At 47.2% G+C, this 19,655-nt stretch overlaps 1 protein-coding gene across 1 annotated transcript in view; it reads right to left on the reverse strand.

Moving 5' to 3' along the window:
- Positions 1-3,376: 3,376 nt before the first annotated feature.
- PPL (periplakin) overlaps positions 3,377-19,655 on the reverse strand; it is a 46,837-nt gene continuing 30,558 nt past the window's right edge. The window contains exons 6-22 of the mRNA XM_072119799.1: positions 11,640-11,681; positions 11,396-11,557; positions 11,179-11,286; positions 10,771-10,866; positions 10,540-10,662; positions 10,276-10,422; positions 10,005-10,156; positions 9,819-9,913; positions 8,601-8,767; positions 8,303-8,481; positions 8,021-8,159; positions 7,727-7,920; positions 7,498-7,648; positions 7,322-7,405; positions 7,073-7,186; positions 6,833-6,925; positions 3,377-6,746 (exon numbers count right to left, since the gene is read on the reverse strand). Of these exons, the coding sequence (XP_071975900.1) occupies positions 4,080-6,746; positions 6,833-6,925; positions 7,073-7,186; positions 7,322-7,405; positions 7,498-7,648; positions 7,727-7,920; positions 8,021-8,159; positions 8,303-8,481; positions 8,601-8,767; positions 9,819-9,913; positions 10,005-10,156; positions 10,276-10,422; positions 10,540-10,662; positions 10,771-10,866; positions 11,179-11,286; positions 11,396-11,557; positions 11,640-11,681 (4,713 nt within the window). The 3' untranslated portion in view covers positions 3,377-4,079. The remainder of the gene's footprint in view (positions 6,747-6,832; positions 6,926-7,072; positions 7,187-7,321; positions 7,406-7,497; positions 7,649-7,726; positions 7,921-8,020; positions 8,160-8,302; positions 8,482-8,600; positions 8,768-9,818; positions 9,914-10,004; positions 10,157-10,275; positions 10,423-10,539; positions 10,663-10,770; positions 10,867-11,178; positions 11,287-11,395; positions 11,558-11,639; positions 11,682-19,655) is intronic.

A 19,655-nucleotide genomic window follows, 5' to 3' on the forward strand; every position in this document is an offset into this window, starting at 1 on the left:
TCTCCCCTCCACTGCAGACAGGGCAGGTGATCACATGACTGCTACCCGGCGCCTTCTCTCCTCCACTGCAGACAGGGCAGGGACAAGTCTGGTTGTGATGGAGGGACTGGCTACAGCTGAACCATGGACATCTAAGGTGTTTGGACCGCTGGTTAGACCATGGGTTATGGGTAAAAGGATCTTCTGGAGGTTCCAAAGACAGCGCCTCATCTGACCGTTTTTGGAAGATGGCAGCCATGTTTTTCCACTTCTGTTCAATCCCTTTAAGTTCTCAGCGTGATTGTCCACCAGCAGAGGCTTTCCCACTACCGGGGCAGAGATCTCTCCCAGCGTTAGGTGTTACTTTTTTTTTTTCCATTGAGGTTGAGAACCCGTCCTATTATTCAACTGGGTGTGTAGACTTTTGCAACCAAGTGTGTGTGTTTTGTAAAGCAGAGAAGATGCATAACACATGACCTCAGGATGAGACGACTACACACGAACCTACGAGACTCCCAGCACCTTTGTACTGCTCCCAGGATCGGCTCAGTCAGGGCGCGGTCACACGTTGCGTTTTGCTTGCGTTTTCATGACATTTTGAAACGCTTTACAATAACTGAGGAGAGGGGATTTGCCCAATTACATAATTGTTAACATTTGTGTTTACAAAATGCTGTGCAAACGCGATGTTAACACAGGCGTTAATCGCCTTTACACTGGGGTTTGTAAACGGAAATGTTAACAGTAATGTAATTAGGCAAATCCGTTTCGAAACACGATGAAAACGCAACCAAAACGCATCATCATGTGACCGCGCCCTTAGGGTTCTAGAACTTGTCTCTGCTTGGTTTGGAACCCAGGACTTCTAGTATGGAAGGGGTAAGTACAGTGAGATGATCCGCATGGTCAGTAGCAGAAGCCGGTAGATGCCTAAGAAGTGAGGAATCCTGAACATGTCACAAACCCGACTCTGCTACATCATGACAGGTGAGAGGATCCTCCAGCGATGTCCTAGGTTACAGACCCAACACAGACCAATCATAAAGAAGCGTTGATATTACCAAAAAGATCCTGGACAACCCCTTTAAGAATGTACAGGCAGTCCCCGGGTTACATACAAGATAGGGTCCATAGGTTTGTTCTTAAGTTGAATTTGTATGTAAGTCGGAACTGTATATTTTATAATTGTAGATCCAGATAAAAAAAAATTTTGCCCCAGTGACAATTGGAGTTTAAACATTTTTTGCTGTAATGGGACCAAGGATTATCAATAAAGCTTCATTACAGACACCTTACAGCTGATCATTACAGTCTGGGACTATAGTAATGTATCCAGAGAGGTCACCAGAGGTCACAGGGGGCAGAGGGGTCCGTCTGTAACTAGGGGTCATCTCTAAGTTGGGTGTCCTTAAGTAGGGGACCGTCTGTATATTATAGTTATTTCTGATGGCACATTCCAGTGAGGTTTTGGGGTTAAAAAAATTAGAACCTTGTGGAATCTGAACCAAATACAAAGGTGTTCTGTGCGTAAGGTGTTTCCCTAAAGGGGCGAGTGACTACAAATGTGTCTGGAGGGTCAGTAAACTATTTTTGTTTTTAATTCCGCATCATTTGGGATTATTCCCACAGAGGCTGCAATGAGCGGTTCTGTATCAGAATATGGGCCGGATTTGGAGGCTTTGTGGACGATCAGATGCTGCAATCTACACCCAAGGCTCATGTAATGGTCCCACAAGGCTCTGGTGGTGTTGGCCTTGTGGTTAGTGACTGGTGAGTATATATGTCGGTACAGCCCTAGCATCATAGTATTCCAGTATTCAAGCATCAGTTTAATGGATGCCATAATATCCCGATCCTACATCCGGAAAACCGAATTGTTGATATGTAAGGCATGAATATCCATCGAATCCTGGTGCCCAACCCCCCACCAGGCTTTACCTATTAGGGCTCTTCTTAAATGTCAGCTGACTTCTGCGGGGAAGCTTCCTGATAGGCACAGACACACCCCTTCCCGTTTCAGACCATGTAGGGGGCGTGTCTGTGGCCAGACTAGGAGCGATCCAACATGCGGGGGTGATGAAGCATTGGAGAGCAGCACGGAAGGGGCTATGCATCTATACAAAGCTTTACAGAGCAGGGTGCAACCTGCACCCACTCCCACTGGGGCCCGGTCACAGCTCCATGACATAGCCACCACAACCAGTGACTATAACAAGGAGGATCAACCTCCCTCTCAAATTTAGGTTTCCTTTAAAGGGAACCTGTCACCAGATCTTGCCCCATTAAATTACTAGGCCCCTCAGGGATGGTATAAAATGTCCTTTTCTAGAATTCCCACTTTTTAGGTGTAATCCCACCCATTACCTATAAAAACAAGTATCCCTCATTCATTTGGCAATGAACAGAGCAGAGTCATTTTTGCATAAGATGAGACAAGTCTAGAGGTTTTATATCCACAAGCCTGACGCAATCATAAAGCTGAAATTCTTATCTTTAATATGACACTAGGTGCGTGTCCTTAGGTGTTACAGAACCTGCGTTTGAAGTGACCCTCCCCCTGCAGCCTCTAAACTTCACTCATTTCAGGTAAAATATGACTCTTCTCTGCTCATTGAGTTCAGATATATTATATATACATATATATATGGGTAAATGGATGAGATTTCACATATCAGTGGGAATTCTAGAAAGGATGTTTCATCCCCTATTTGGGGAGGCTTGGAGTTCAATGAGGTAAAAGCTGGTTGTAAAAATGGTGTATCCTTGGACCTGCTCATAATGTAGAGGTGTCCGTGTTGGTTCCTCTGTTCTATTGGCGGAGTCGGAGTGTCCCTTATAGCAATTTGTTGCCTCAATAGTTAATGATGCACCCATGGATTTCACCATTTGTGCAGGGTTTGACATGGCTACTTTTTTCCAAAAACAGCTCCACACCTGACCCCTGGCGGTGCGCGGTATTGCAGCTCAGCCTCATTCATCTCTGTAATGCTGCACTATTCTGCTCAGGTGTGGTGGTATTTTTGGAAATGTTTTTCCAATCCTGGACAAGCCCTTGAAGGGCGATTCCATCTTCGTCAATCTTGTATCTTGTCCTGCAGATGTCTTGGCTATTGTTATTTTTGCTTTACTTCTGCTGCAAAACACAAGCACTTTGATTGGGAACCATAACCCTCGGTGCTCAGGGTTTTTTTTTTCTTTAAACCAGACAATTTTTTTTTTAATTTTCCTTCCCTGAAAGAGTTTGGGGTGCAGGAAGGTGTAAGAAATGTGATGGGGGGGGGGGGGGGCTTTTATTTGTACAAATGGGAGGGGTAAATAAATGTTTTTTGTTTTTTTTTTCCTCAATTTGTTGTATACTTTAATTTTCATGGAGGGCGATCAGACACGAGGCCAAGCATTCAAAACCACCGCATCTTTATTTAGCGTTATCATAAATAAAATACATTTTTCCGATTTTTTCCCCACTTATATAAGAAAGACGTACAGGAAACCAGGATCTGAATTGTGGTTGAGGACCACATCCTCGTGTTGGAGGGAAGGGCTGGGGGTTAGTAAGGCACCATAGTAGATGTGTAACAAGACAGAGCATGAACATGTGCTATCTAAACCATATACCAAATGACATATATCGTGTATGTATGTATATATATATAGGAGCTTTCTATCTGCTCTTGTATGGCATAAAGGAGGACGCCTCCGTGGTTTGTGGTTTGGCTTTTCGCAACAATCTCAACTTTTCAGTGCATATTTTAAAGAAGCTTCCATTAGTGTTTCGGCTTTGGAAAGTTACAACAGAGAATACTTTGCCATTGGACAGGGCAAGCGGTTGGTTAGTCCTTCAGCCTCTGTAGAAAATGACGGAGTTCCAGTACAGATGGGAGATCCTATGAGATTTACGAAGAGACCCACCCAAGCCTTCAACTTTGGAGAGCTTCATGGCACTATCACGGCAAAATATCTCCCCTCTACGTGGGGTCAACCAAGAATAACAGAAGCGTAGAAGTTCTGCTATTGATGAAGGCAACAGACAGGGCAGCGATATCTGGTTCAAAGTCTGCGTTATGGCCGCAAAGAGCGGCGCATCGGCAACCCCCGAAGATTTACTTCTTTCCGGAAACTAAGGCTGCAAATTCTTGGATGGACATCTCTTTGTTGAGGTAACTTTCGTACTGACGTTTGGTGATGCGGCCGCTCTTAAGAGCATCTTCAATATTGAACTTCTTGCCCGACTTCCTGTCGTGGATCACAGAAGAGTCGCCATTTGGCCCCTTGATGGTGGTTTCTTCCCAGTCGCACTCTTGACTTTGTAAGTTGACGAACATCTTCCAATCAATCAGACCCAACTTCCGGGCTTCTTCTGGTGACATCTCCCGGCCAGTATCGGGATCGATGACAACGATGGAACGTCGGAGGTGGTTCTCTCTCTGTTCCCTCTTGATTTGCATGGTTTCAAGACGTTTCTGAAGCTGTTCGATTTCCAGGTCTTTATCTCTGGATATTTTCTTCAGTTCCTGAAGTTCTTGTTCCAGGGCTGATAAGCGGGAGTCCAGATTGGTGCCGCTGTCCACCTGAGTTAAGCTTCTTAGACCTTGCGCTTCCTTTATTGTAATCTCGATCTCGGACTGCAAGTGACGGGTCTCCAGTTGGAGACTTTGCTTCTCCATCTGTAATTTGTGGACTTCTTCCCGCAAATATTCAAGCTCCTTGTTAGATTTGGAGTTGCTGAATTCTAACTCTGAGAGCTGAGCTTGTAGACGGTCCACGTCGGACTCTAATTCTATTCTGCGTTTCCCTTCTTCATCCAACACAGACTTGAGCCTCTTTATTTCCAGTTCTGTTTCTGGATCCTTCTCTACTTCTATTTTTTCTGTAAAGACGACTTTCTCCTTCACCGTGGTCTTCTCTAAGGTCACGAGCTTCATCTTAAGCGCCTCCAACTCTGTCTCCAGCATTTGCCTTCTGTGTTTTTCTTCTTCCACTTGAAGCTTCAGGAGATTGTGTTCCTTCTCCTGCTGAGGGTCTTGTTGTAGGACAACTTTTTGCTGCAAGGTGACTTTTTCTTTAGTTTCAATGTCCCTTTGTTCCAGCTCGTTCAGTCGGATTTTAAGACGTTTGATCTCTAGTTCTGCCTCGCGTCTAGCCTGTCTCTCTCTCTCCAGTTCTTCCAGCTGACGCTCAAGCTCGGATTTCCTCCATTGTAACTTGCGCAGGTCTTCTTGCAGTTGATCCTTTTGCTTCAATTCACTTTCAATATTCTTTGATATACTATTAACCTCTGACTTCAATACAGGATCTTCTTCATATTTAACAACCTCCTGTTGTACCAACTTCTCTTTCACCTGCGAGAGCTCCCTTTCCTTCTGTCTGATCTTGTCTTCTTGAGCCATTCTTTCCCGTTCAAGATCTAAGCGCTTCCTCTGCTCTTCAGTCAACTGGGATCTTAATGTTTCTACCTCATTCTTGGTGGTTGGATCTTCACGGTATTGCAAGACTTCTTGAACTACTTCCTTGATCTGTATTTGTGGTTTGGTATCGATCCAGCTTTGTATCTCCTGTTTTAGCTGAGTGATCTCCAGCTCGGATCTTTCCACCACCCTTGTCTTCTCCAAGATTTCCTCCCGAAGTCTTTCGAGCTCAGCTATGATTTCTGGATCGGTCTTGTGCTTAATGACTTGTTTAGTTATTTCTTTCACTTCTACTTGTGGACCACGTGCTTTTAAAGTTGTTACTTCACTCTGAAGAACTTTCACTTGCTCCTCGGCAGCTCGGAATTTTCTTTCTTGCTCAATCAGTTCAAGACGTAAATTGGCCAACTCGCTCTCGGCCTTGGGATCTGGCCGGACAATCTCACGTACTTTCTCTTGGACAATGACCTTGGCATTGTCTTCTTCTAAAGTGGTAATCTTCCGAATCAGCTCGTTCTTCTCGCGTAGGGTTAAACGTATTTTTGACGACTCTTCTTCATACTGTCTGCGGAGATCCGCTACCTCCCTCTCGCTGGCATGGTCCTTTTCTACCTTCAACACTTCCTTTACCGTTATCTTACCTTCGGCCATGGCTCGCTCTTTCTCTAAGCGTTTGAGTTTCTCCTGAAGCAGCTGCAGCTCCTCTTCTTCTTTCTGTCGTTGAGCGCTCTCTCTCTGCATTTTCTCTTGGAGCGTCCTGTATTCTGAAGCCAGCTGAGGATCGTTTTGAAGTTTCACCACTTCCTTTTCTGTCACTTTCTCCTGAGGCTTGTTCTTCTCTTCGGTCAGAATCAGGATACGCTCCCTTAAGCTGGAAATCTCATTTTGCTTTACTACTCTTTGCCTGTTCAGCTCATCCAACTCTTCCTTAAGTCGTAGGAACTCTTCCTGTTGCCCTTTGTCCTTTTCAATCCTCAAGACTTCTTTCACAATATATTGCTGTCCACCTTCCTTCTGCTCATATTCCAGCCCTCGGATCTTGATTCGCAAGGAGTCTAGTTCGTGCTGCAGAGCCTTGTTGTGGCGCTCTTCTTCTGAAACCTGCTCAAGGACCTTTTGGTATTCGTCTTCCAGTTGTGGATCTGGTACTTTTTTCACAACCTCTCTCTTGACTACGGTCTCCAGTGGTTTTTGATTCTGAAGGCTGTTGATCTCCTCCTGAGTCATTCTGATCTCTGATTCCAGTTGCTGACGACGCTGGACTTCATCATCCAACATGTTCTGAATTTTCCAGGTCTCTTCAGTCGGCTTCTCTGAATGGTTCATCTGGATTGTACGAATTTGCTCTTTTACCTCAGGTTGCTGTGAATATAAGATAAGTTGCTGGGTAAGTATTGAATATTCTCCAATCCTATGAATATGAGCGGCATATACAAGCTTTAGCTTACCTGACTTAAAAGGCTTTGGGCAAACTCCAGGGTCTGCAGCCTCTGTTTATTGACTGCACTGGCTTCTGTGAATCTAGCAGACAAGTCGGCCTCCTGCATGGGTGACAAATGGTTTACATTTTATATAGTGCAGTCGAGGCATTGCATATAGGAAGAGTGGTGGTTGAGTATCATTACATAGCTGTAGTAGTGGTTCACAAAGCAAGGATAGCATGGTTACATATATACATCCCCACTCACCTCTTCCTTTACTTTGTTAGCTGGTGACAGCACCCTAGACCTTCGGTTGTAGCTATTCCTGCGGTTCTCCATATCCAGAACAGACCTCAGCTTCTCTGAATCAAGTTCATAATCCTAACATGAGCAAGGAAGAGCCATCTGTAAGTTTCCATTGCAGGACATGACCTTTACACTAAGTATAACATCAAAAGTAAATGTCTTCATCCACCAGACGGACAACCAATGTAGTTTACATAGTGAGGAACCTACCTTCACTGCCTGTTGGTACTGGTGGGCACTGCTGGTCACATGTTCCAAGTCTTGCCCCCGACTGGATATGTCAGCTACTAGAAGCTGCAAGGAGAGTGGAAGGAATTAATTATCCATCTTTCCAATTTCCCCAGTCTTGGGCTACTTATATTATGATTATGTAGAGTTTGACTTGCCCTTTGTTTCTTCAGCTTGTCTTGCACTTGGTTGACACTGTCGGTGTCCTTAGGCTCATAGTTGGGCAGGTTACGGAGCCAGTCATCAAGATGGTCATAGCTGCTGCGGTAGTTGGTATAGGCTGTTCTAGCTTTCTGCAAGCCCTGGGACCTGAAAGAAAGAAAACCCTCAGTGGATGATAACAAATATCCTTGAATCTATCATCTCTGGTGGGTTTTTCTTACTCACCTGCTCTGGATCTGCTGGTCAAGTTGAGAGTAACGTTGGTTGAGTTTGGACACCTCTCCTTCTTGACGCTCAATATCTGGACAGTGCTCCTGGAAACGATTGGCAAGATTCTGGCAGCTCAGTTTACTAGTATGAAGGTTCTGCTCCGATTCTGCCAGAACACCTCGTCCCATCTGTAGCTCTGAGCTGATCGCCTGTAAAGATGATGGTGAAGAAGATGGTCAAAACCAAGATGAACGAATCGGATTTAGAAGACTTCTGTGATTACGCAAAGTGAATTCTTTGGTCACTTACAGACAACTCTTGCAGCTTCTTATCCACAGCTCTTGGGTCCTCCGGGACGGTGTCATCCTGGCACAGCTTCGTCTCGTAGGAGGAGAGAAGGTCCCTGCTCTTCTGCAGACTGCCTTCCAGGCGATTGGATGCCTCAATCCTGCAAAGGCAATGATAGACAAGTCAATAAGAGCTGAAACATTTCATAATTGTAGTGGATGAGGAGGACCTTGGTCCTGTAACAACAATGTGACTGGTGAAATCACGCATTAGGTTTATGACCTCTCGATGGCTGCCACTTACTTATCCTGAGCGGAGGTCAGGAGATCATTAACCTTGTCAAATTTCTTGTTGGTCTCATTGATTTTGCTTCGAAGAATTGGAGCACTGGAGACTTGTGGAGCTTTGGACAAGTAGACCTCACAATCCTGCACACACTGGGACTTCTCGGTATCAATGCGACGCACATTATTGCCAATGTTCTGTAAAGTAAAGTTGCAAGAAAACACAAAGAATTCATTACCAAGTGATTTTTCAAGGTACAGCCGAAGCCATAAAATTCAAGATATTACTTTCGTCCTTCGAGGACTTTAGAGCTCACCTTCAGCTCTTTTATCCTTTCTGAGGAGTCCTGCACAGCCCGGCTTTGCTCCAGAGGTGGGCGCAGGTGGGAGCTGATGGCTTTCTCCTGTCTATCTAGGGAAGTGATAATCCTGTCCATTCCAGCAAGCAGCTGATGTCCCTGGGCATCTTGAGCATTGGTGGTTTCTGTGGGCCATAGAATAAAGACTCTATTCATAGGGAAAAACTTAGCGGATGGTCAAACTGCACAAACTTATGCGATGGGATACAATTACCCTGTTGGAACTCTAGACCATCTGAAGAGTGAAAGTGTGTAGATGGATGAAAACAATGGGGCTCATTTACTAAGGGTCCGCGGACCGTGATTCCGTCAGGTTTCCCAAATATTTCCTTTTTGCGCCAAATTGCCCCAGATTTTTGGCGCACGCGATCGGCTTGTGAGGCATCGGCGCCGGCTTGCATGCGTCAGAAATTGGGGGGGAGGGGGGGTTGTGCTGTCGGACAACCCGACGGATTTGGACAAACCGCAGAATTTAAAAACGAAATTGTGTCGCAAGATCAAGCACTCACATGCACCAGGAAGAAGAAGGTGAACTCCGGCTGACCTGAGCGGGGAAGCGACACATGCAGGAAATTGGACGTACGGCCTCAGTGAATCGCGGCAGACCTGAATCCTCGTTGGACAACGCAAGGCGGGGATTGCGAGGGGACTGGTAAGTAAATCTGCCCCAATATGTCCGATATCAGGCTGGATAGTGCATCGTCCCAAAACTGGTGAAGTTGTCCCCATATGCCAGTATTTACTCCTGACAACATCTGGGGATCCATCTGATGCAACAACCGACGGTTTTCTGATGGTTCTCTTGGATCAAGTGTCATTTCTGAGATATTGCATACACTACAACTCTCACCATTCTGCCCAGGCTTGGTGACCCTATCCTGGTACGCTGATAGTCTTCTCGCATGTTTCTCAGGAATCCAACGAGTTGGCAGCGGCGGCTGGTGACACAGCGCAGATTATATTACGTAATAGCTGCCAGCCTCGAGTGCGAGCGCTGACCATCTGTCTGACTGCACAGTACATTATCAGATTATTCTGGTCATCTGCTATTACTAAGACCAAATTAAAGATTTGCCATGCAGCAGGACTGGTTACACCAGGCAGCCATGTTTACTCGGACAGATATTATGGAGGAGTCCCCTAAGGATCAGTATATACACTTTGCTCGTGACAAACCTTTGGACTTCCTCTTGACATCTTCGTAGCGTTGGAGTAAAGCATTCTTGCAGTTTGCCGCCTTCTGCTTTGTGTCTCGGTATTGGTTGAAAGTGCTGACAAGAGGGAGAATATTGGGGGTAAATATCAGAAAATGTAGTTCCAGGCAAATGGCGGAAGTAAGAATAGAAGTTCTCCCCCTCTTACCTCTCTGCCTGGGTCAGTGCCTCGGGGTCGGTAGGGGGAATGGTGAAGCATACCCCTGGAGCCACCAGCTTCTTCCCGTTGCTGTCTGTCACCTCCCACTTCTCACCTCTGTTTGCCTTCAGGGTGTACTGAGAACCTCGAATGAGCTCGCCCTACAAGATATTATTACAAGATTTTATTAATATTAATATTACATCCTAGATGGAACATGCCAATGATAAACAATAGAAGACCCCACCGGTCACCCAGACATAATGTGGAGGCTACTCACCTCATCTAAATAGAAGTCACATAGGGCCTCCACCGGGATGGGTTTGAGTGGAGTCTCTCTCCGGAACTTCAATGGTACGACCTGGTGGCTTCGCTTTTGTAAGGAACAGACCACATCTTCGTATTTATCCAGAGCCTTGTCCTGGTCCTAAAAAACAATATCATATAATAAGTAGTATAGACACCGGGTCCCCTGCCTTAATACATCTCAGTTCCTGGATACTTTGTCTCCTACTCTCCCTGCTGCATTTCCCCCACCTCTTACCTCTAGCTCATGCAGCTGAGCTTCAATCTGGTAGACGTCCTTGAAGTCCGGGTTGTACTTGTGGTCAAGGTCACTGCCCACCTTCTTCAGCAGGTCTTGAGTGTCCTTGACATCTCGATAATACTAGAAGAAAAGATACATTCATTGTTCCATTCCATAGTATAGCCCAACATCATTCGGCCAATGGAGACCGCAACTTTAAGGGTCTAACCCTATGCCCCTGGTCCATACCTGGTGGTAATCCTCCATGTACTTCAGGTGGCTCTCTTCACAGATCAAGAGGTTGAGATATTCCTTCCAGTCGGCATGTACGGCCTCCATGTGAGCCTGCAGGACAATGTAGTATATGTATATATGATGGGAAGACTTTATGTTAGAAGTCGCTATAAAGATCTGAGAGTTCAGACCAGATATCACCTATGAGACCACACCTATCCACCGCCTAATGGGTTTACCAATGGCAAAGTAATGTTCCACCTCGAAAGTTGTACTTTGAAGTCATGATGACTGAATGTTACGATGAAGAAGAAATTGGAACCTGTTGGACATCCTAGATCTTTGGCTTTCTACAGCATCACGAGACCTAGAGGTTCAAGGCTGTACACACGAAGCTCCATATGTCCATGTAGAACAACTTACATCTATGGGGCTTTTGGCTGGATGACCATCCGCCAAGAGCTTCTCTCCCTCCTCCTGAAGTTTGTTTATTTCGTGTTCCTTGGCTTCCAGACTTCTTTGGATAAAGTTCTGTGAAAGAAGAGAAATCATTGTGGGATTTACCTTTTTTAGTCAAGGTAAACAGATGAGAATTTGGGTTGGTGGAACACCAGAAGGTCCACCAGATCTAAACGCTCACCTCATATTGTCTCCTGCGGCTGATGTAGTCAGTGTTGCGGTCACTCCAGTCATACTCCATACGTTCCTTCTCTTGTTGATCCAACCAGTAGAGCTCATTGGTGCAGCGCTGCATGTAATCCTGTAGGGTGCCCAGATCCCGCTGGTGTTTTTGGGAGGCGCCCTACCAAAGAGAGAGACGAACCATGAAGGACCTGATTGCATCCAACGACATTTATTATCGATTCCAACTTAAGATTCCTTACCAAAAGTTTTTGATATTTCACTTGTAGGCCACTAATGTACTCCTGTGGACAAAGGGGAAAGCACATGAGATGATGGGAGGGATGTGAAGGAGAATATCTGTATATGAGCTTTTATACTTTTATAGTCTTTTTATATTTTATATAACTTGCAAATACTAAAGTTTTCCTCCTCAACAATATGCTTAGATATGTTATTTAAGATGGCGCCGGCATCCGCTGACACAGCACAGCCAACACCCTGTTCACGAGGACAGGTCACCGCGCCCGATTTCAAGAAGACTCAGTCTGCTCAGATACTGGAATCGCTCAATCGGGGTGCACCGGATGCTAGACATATATGCTTAACCCTTATCTACTATGACATATAACCACGCATCTTTCCCTTCTGTAAAAAGTCTGCTAACCCGGAAATAAAAACCCCTGACGCTCCCGGAGGAGATCTGATCAATCTCACAGGAACACGGTAAGTCTATGTATATACTATATATATAGCACTTCTCTATGTATCCGAGGGCGTGAGGTAGTAGTCTCTGGACCCTACGGGTCTCTGGGGTGACTGTCCGAGTGGTGGGGATTTCTCTTAGTCTCAGCGCCACGTTCAGAACCGTGACACAACAAGAAAGACGACTTAGTTTCGTTTTCAATCACCACGCCCGCTCCGTCAGTCACTCTGGCTCAAGAACAAGGCCTCTCCACCCAGATTCATGCCCTTGTCAAGCAAGGTGTCTTGGTCTACTGTACTTCTCCCTGCAACACCCCATTATTTCCAGTCCAGAAGAAGACCCCCAAAGGGTCTCCGCCCAAGTACAGGTTAGTCCAGGACCTCAGGGCAGTCAACGCAGCTACTATATTGGAAACTCCAGTGGTACCTCACCCCAACACTCTGCTGGCCAGTATCCCGCCCTCTGCAGAGGTTTTCACAGTCATTGATCTTGCCAATGCCTTCTTCAGTGTACCTCTACACCCAGATTGCCGCTACCTGTTTGCCTTTACCTCATGTGGAAGCCAGCTCACCTGGACAAGGTGCCCAGAACAGCCCTAACCAATTCACCCAGGCTATAAAAACTGTTTTGTCTCCCTGGATTGCTGAGCATTCCCAAGTTACTCTTCTACAGTATGTGGATGATCTTCTTCTCTGTGCTGACTTCAAGCAACTGCTGGAACAAGAGTCATTGGGGCAGATTTATCAAGCAGTCTGAAAGTCAGAATATTTTCAGTTGCCCATGGCAACCAATCACATCTCAGCTTTCATTTCACCAGTGCTCATGAATATTTTAAAGGGGAGCTGTGATTGGTTGCCATGGGCAATTGGAAATATTCTGACTTTCAGACACATGATAAATCTGCCCCATTGTCTCTCCTACTGTTCTTGTAGGCCCGGAGGTGTATAGCCGTTGGGCTAATGACTGCACAAAGGGTGTCTAGTTAGCGGGGTTCTAAGTGCAGGAATAGGCCCTCTTTGACTGAGGTGGTTCCTTCTTTCCCTTTCTGATATCCTGCGTATCCCAGGGGGTAGGGGCTACGTGACTAGGGGGGGGCTTGTGTCGTGGGTGGTACAGGAAGTGAGCATAGACGTCACTCATCCTCTTTCTGGATCGCCTTTTCTCTGGCACCATGTCTGATGACGCTGTGCGGCAAAGAATTCGGGCCGAAGGGTCCTCCTAGCTTCAGGCCCTCCTGGATGAGGCCTCCTCTGGGTCCTCTGCGATGCCCCCGCCTGCTCCCTCACAGCAGCGTCGGTCCGGTAGGCTGTCACGGCCGCACAGACGGCTTTCCCCCTCTGCGTCGGTGGCCACGCGTCCCCGCTCTGCCCCCTCTGTCCCCCGCTCCGGATGTCGCTGCGGCTCCGGCCGTAGTGGCGGTGGTGCAAGTGGCCGGTCGGTAGCCCTCCCCCGTGATGCAGCCAGAACTGTCGGCAGATGGGGGGGGCGCAGCTCCGGCGAGATTGCGGGCTTCGGCAGCACGCGAGCAGCCCCCCCTCCGCCGTCCGCTGTACCTGTTCTGTCGGCAGCAGCGCGAGCTCCCCGTGCGCGCTGCTGCTGACTTCCTCCTCCAGCCCCCTGCTCCGTTCGCTGCCGCCTCCCACTCCGTACTGCCGGCGCCGGGTGGGAGTGTGGCTGCAGTGCATCATGGTCCCCAGCCTCCCGTCCCGGCGCCTCGAGCCACTCCCCCTCACACAGTGCCAATGGGCAGGGGTCAGGCTGCTGCTACCTTTGGCCCCCAGCCCCCTGCCCAGTTGACCTCCCGTGCACTCTACTCTACCTCTGATATTGGTAACGAGCCCGATGAGGCACCGCTGGGGGCGGAGTTAGAGCCGCTGTCCTCGGGACAGTTGGTGGTTCCCGCCTCCTTGGTAGGGCCCAGTAGTTGCAGTCGAATTGTGGGGGGCTTCCATGTCTGCTAAATCTATCATGTTCTGGACGGATAATTTGAGTGTTGTGCATGCAATTAATAATCTTTCTTCTTCCTCCCTTCCAGTTTTTGTGCTGCTGCGTAGGTTGGTGCTCCGCTGCCTCCAGCACAATATTTCTTTTAGGGCCCGCCATGTTCCCGGGGTTGAGAATACAGCGGCTGATGCTCTCGTTTCCGTTGGCAGGTTTTTCGGGATCTGTGTCCATCGGCAGACTTGCAGGGGACCCCTTGTGCGGGTTCCCTTTGGACCGCGATGGAGGCCAGCTGGTCCCGCTCGTAAGGTCGTCGGTGGCCTTTTCTACGTGGACGGCGTATGGTAAAGCATGGCGGGATTGGTGTGGTGAAAAGTAAGGAAGTATTCCAGCACTCGCAAAATCTTCTAAAATCATAGCGTTTTCCTTTTTCTATTTGTGTATGAAGGGATTGGTGTGGGTGGGGGAAAGGGTGTTTGGTGGTCCCAGCCAGATATTGCCTGTAACGCTGCAATATTTGGATAGCTTGCGTCTGCAAGGGGTTGGTAGCGCAGCGCCGTCTGACCGGTTTGGTTTTCTTTTATAAGTTATTTGGGTGGCAGGACGTGACTAAATGCTTTTTTTTGTTCGGAGGTTGAAAGGTTCGAAGAAAGGTTCCAAGCGGTTCGATTCCCGTCGCCCGGTTTCTTTCTCTATTTTGCTTTGCTTGTTAGCCTCCCTTCCCCCATGTGTGCTCGGATGAGTTTGAAGTGTTGTTGTTTCGGGGTTGCTTTTATCCTCACGTTTTTTGGTGCCTTGCGTGAGTGCTACACGTCCTGGTGGTTTGTTTATGGAGGATGTGGTTCTGTCGTCTAATGGTTTGCGCTTTAGGCTTCGTCGCTCTAAAACTGATATATGGGGGCGGGGTTGTTGGGTATCGTTGCGTCCCTTTGAAGGCAAGGCTTGCCCCGTGTCCGCTGTATCTGCGGTGGTTTAGGCTTATCTTTATTTGGGCAGTCCTCTCTACAGTCAACTGCAAAGTTTCCAAGGATAAAGTTCAGTGGTGCCACACAAAGGTTATTTTTCTTGGTCACTGAAGACAGGAAGTCGGCCATTGCCAAGTTACCATTTCCATCTACCACTAACCAACTCCAGTCCTTTTGGGACTCATCACCTACTGCAGACAATGGATTCCAGACGCGTCGAGACTTATGCAACCCTTGTACGACTGCTTAAAGTCAGGAGGACCACAAGGCGCTTCATCTCTGGTCCTCCCACATCTACAAGACTGTCACCACCAACTCAAGATTGCTATTTCCAGAGCGCCAGCTCTAGGACTTCCAGACTACACCCAGCCTTTCAACTTGTTTGTTTCTGAGAGTGAAGGACATGCAACTGGTGTCCTGGCACAGCAGCATGCTGGGAAACAAGGCCCTATTGGATACTACTCTTGTCGCCTAGACCCTGTGGCCAGAACTTCTCCTACTTGTTTGAAAGCAGTTCATGCCGCTCATGCACTTCTGGACAAAACTGCTGATATCATCCTGGGACATGACCTCGTCATTCAAGCCTCTCATGACCTGGCAGCAGTCCTTACTCAGACCCAACCCAGACATCTGGCCCACCAGAGGCACCTCAGATTCCAGTGTTCCTTACTTTTGCCTTCCCATATCACCTTCAAACGTTGTTCAATCATCAATCCAGCCACACTCCTCTTACACTCCAGGGGGGAAGAAGGTGAAAAAGGTGAAGAGGATGACTCAGAAATTGATCATGGAAATAAGAATTTTAAGCTTTTGAAGACCCCTATGATTGCTTACAAGTTCTTCTCGATGACACTTCAACGCCCCCAGGGATAACTACCCAGGAACTACCCCATCCCGACCTTGAACTCTGGACAGACAGCTCCAGGTTTGCAGACCAGTCTGGAAGGTACCACACAGGCTATGCGGTGACCACTGAAACACAGGTGGTGAAAGCAGAAGCCATACTAGCCTCCATGTCAGCTCAAAAAGCAGAACTGATAGCCCTCAAGGAAGCCTGTATTCTGGCCAAAGGGAAGACGGTGAACATCAGAACCGACTCAAGGTATGCTCATGGTATTGCCCATGATTTTGGAGTAATCTGGAAAAACAGAGGCTTCATCACAGCCGGCTTCATCATACCCCAGTGAAGCATGCAGACCTCATCAAGAGCCTGATGGAAGCTCTGCAACTGCCTACCAAGGTGGCAGTGATCAAGGTAAAAGCTCATGGAAAAGTGAACTCCAAAGCAGCCAGAGGGAACTACCTAGCTGATTGTGCGGCCAAGGAAGCTGCCATGGGGAATGTGTCATCCGAGTGGCTGGAAAGGATCCTGGAGGAAGAACAAGAGACAACCTATCCCTACATGGTGGCTACTAGAGCCCAGAGGAAGAAGGAGGAAGAAGGAAGGACCACCTCTCCTACCCTTGCCCAGTTACAAGAAGAACAAAGAATGGCCCCAACAGAAGAACATAAAGCATGGAAAGCATGGGGTGCTACTTATGAGAATGGACTCTGGACAATACAAGGACTTGTCTGTCTCCCTAGAAAGGTCTACCCCGCCATTGCTACCTGGGCTCATGGGGTAACACACAGAGGAAAGAACCAAGCACTAGCCTATGCCAAGAAGACATATTTTGCTCCAGGACTATCTACAGCTGTGAATGCCTACATCAAGGCCTGTTCCAATTGTGCTACTTGTAACCCAGCTCCCACAACCAAAGTGCCCTATCAGCACCTGGCCAAGTCAGACTACCCTTTCCAAAGGATCCAAGTTGACCACATCAGGAAGATATGAATATGCCTTAGTAGCTGTGGACATGTTCTCAGGATGGCCAGAAGCCTACCCAGTTGTCAACATGACTGCCAAGCTCATAGCCAAGAAACTGATTACTGAAATTGCCTGTAGATTTGGAGTACCTCAAGTAATAGAGAGTGACCAAGGACCAGCCTTCACCGGACAAATCTACACTGAACTATGGCAGATGCTAGGAGCTAACATCGGACTCCACACGCCATATCATCCTCAAAGCTCCGGGAAAGTCGAAAGGATGAATGGGACTTTGAAGAACAAATTGCTCAAAATGACACAAGAAAACCCTAAGGAATGGCCAGAACTTTTGCCCATTGCCCTGTACCATGTCAGACATACCCCACAAGCCAAACATGGTTTTACTCCCTACGAGATCCTGTTCGGATCACGCCCTAAGTTGTCAGAAGTTAGGGAGCCGCAGTTAGCTGAAGGGATGGATAGAGTTGTTAAGTTTGTTGTCCGTCTGTCTAAAGAACTGTCTAACACACATTCTGCAGTCTCTGCTTCTATTCCTGAATCCACTGGTGACACGGTCCACGACTTCCAACCGGGTGACAAGGTGTATGTAAAGAAGCACATCCGGAAGAACTGCCTGGACCCAAGGTTTGACGGTCCATACACGGTGGTTCTTGTCACCCCCACTGCGGTTAAACTTGAGGAAAAACCTACCTGGACGCACGCCTAAGGTCGCCACAGGGCTAACCACGTTATTGGTCAACACTACCCAGCCCGTGCTGACCTATCGATTTGATTATTGTAACATAGTCTCCTGTGCTAGGGAGAATTGGCGTTACACCATAGCCAGGGGACAGTACTACCTTTGTGTCACTAGACCTGGCAATGAAAATTGTTATTACTGGTCAGATGTGGGGTGGAATACTGTGAACGATTGGAACTGCAAACCCCAGGAAGCCCAAAATAGAAAAGACCGCAATGGCAGATCCCTCCTTACCCGGATGACCCTGACGAAGGGTGGCCAGAACTGGGAAGGATGTACGCACCCAGGTAATTGTCTCCCAGTTTATTTGAACCTAGAAAACCCCTCTATGGGAGACATGGTAAAATATGTGTTGGGGGTACACATATCCGGAGGATCCGGGGGAAAATTAGGAGTTATTGAACTAAAGGATATCACCCTTAGACCCACGGCTAAGCCAGCAATCGAGCCTACCTCAGAACCCGAAGAAGGTAGGAGGGATGCTGCAATTCAGGATGTAATACCACTACCTGGTTTCTCCTGGGACCAAGTCTTCTCCATCGAGACGGGAATTGCCCCCAGAAAGAATTTATGGCTAGAATGGGTCAGATACTCTGTAAGAGCCAGTAACATGACAGTAGGATGTATAGCCTGTGCCAGCCCCGACTTGAGTACCACTCCCTTCCCTAGACCCCAGAACGATTCAATAGTGGAGTGCCTCGTGACTCTATTACAAGGAAAGGCGGATGTCAAATGCCCCCAATACCAGCCTCTAATTACCAAAAAAACCAAAATAAGACCACCAGGAGAGATATATGTACTTCCAGTTTCAATGGTGATGACCAATCAGGAACATCTCTGGGGGTATTCGCAGATGGATTTTGTGCAGGGAACTCCACCATAAACTTCGACCTACTAACCAACCACACAGGCATCTTGATGGATTGTTACTGGCTATGTGGGAATGGTAGGCTTAGGAGCAAACTGCCCCTTTCCTGGAGAGGACAATGCACCCTAGTTAAACTGGTCCTCCCCTTCAAAATGATTCCCTGGGATCCTAAGGTCAATGGTGAAAGATCAAAAAGGGCCATCGAGTCCCTCAAAGGATACAAGGAAGACCCCGAAGTGTATATAGATGCTATAGGAGTCCCAAGGGGGGTCCCCAATAGATACAAGTCCCAAGATCAAATTGCTGCAGGATTTGCCTCCATCATTCCCCAGATTCAAATTAATAAAAATGTAGACTGGATTAATTATATTTATTATAATGAACAAAGATTTGTCAACTATAGTGTAGAAGACCTTGTTGGAATAGTTGAAGAAATAGGCCCCAATACCCGAATGACCCTTCAGAATAGAATAGAATGACCCTTGATATGATTTTGGCTGAAAAGGGAGGAGTCTACATCCCCCAGAACAGTGGTGCCGACGGCAAGACCACAGTAGCCTTAAACGGCCTCAAGAACCTAGCCATAGAGATGAAAAAGAACTCGGGAGAAGACACCTCCTGGGCAGATTGGCTGTTGAACTGGACCGGAGGCTGGAAGAAGTTCTTTCAACAAATAGGTGTAGTCCTGCTAGGGATGTTTATTCTCTGCCTTTTCCTTCTTTGTTGTTGTATCCCAGTTTATAAGTCTTTAATTAGGCGACATTGCAGAAAGTGGATCCAACATTCTGACGGCCCAAGAAAAAGAGGCCCTAATGGGAGCAGAAGACGAAGAGTTAACCCATATGCCTCAGATTAAACCACGATCGCCCAATCCCCCATTCATGGTAGAGTTAAATTAGGGAAAGATGGGAGGACTCCATGAGTGTAAGTTAGCGTAGTGCAAGCAGGAGGTGAGGTCTTGCTGAAAGGGCAGGCCTTGCCCGAAGCTTGTGAAGCAACCCTATCCCGACCTATCGCCACTCATGGACAACCTCAAAGGTACATCAGAGGAAAATTTAGTATTTAGGGGGGATTGTGAAGGGGAATATTTGTATATGAGCTTTTATACTTTTATAGTCTTTTTATATTTTATATAACTTGCGAATACTAAAGTTTTCGTCCTCAACAATATGGTTAGATATGTTATTTAAGATGGCGCCGGCATCCGCTGACACAGCACAGCCAACACCCTG

Source organism: Engystomops pustulosus, chromosome 8, assembly GCF_040894005.1.
Source record: "Engystomops pustulosus chromosome 8, aEngPut4.maternal, whole genome shotgun sequence".
NCBI lineage: Eukaryota > Metazoa > Chordata > Amphibia > Anura > Leptodactylidae > Engystomops > Engystomops pustulosus.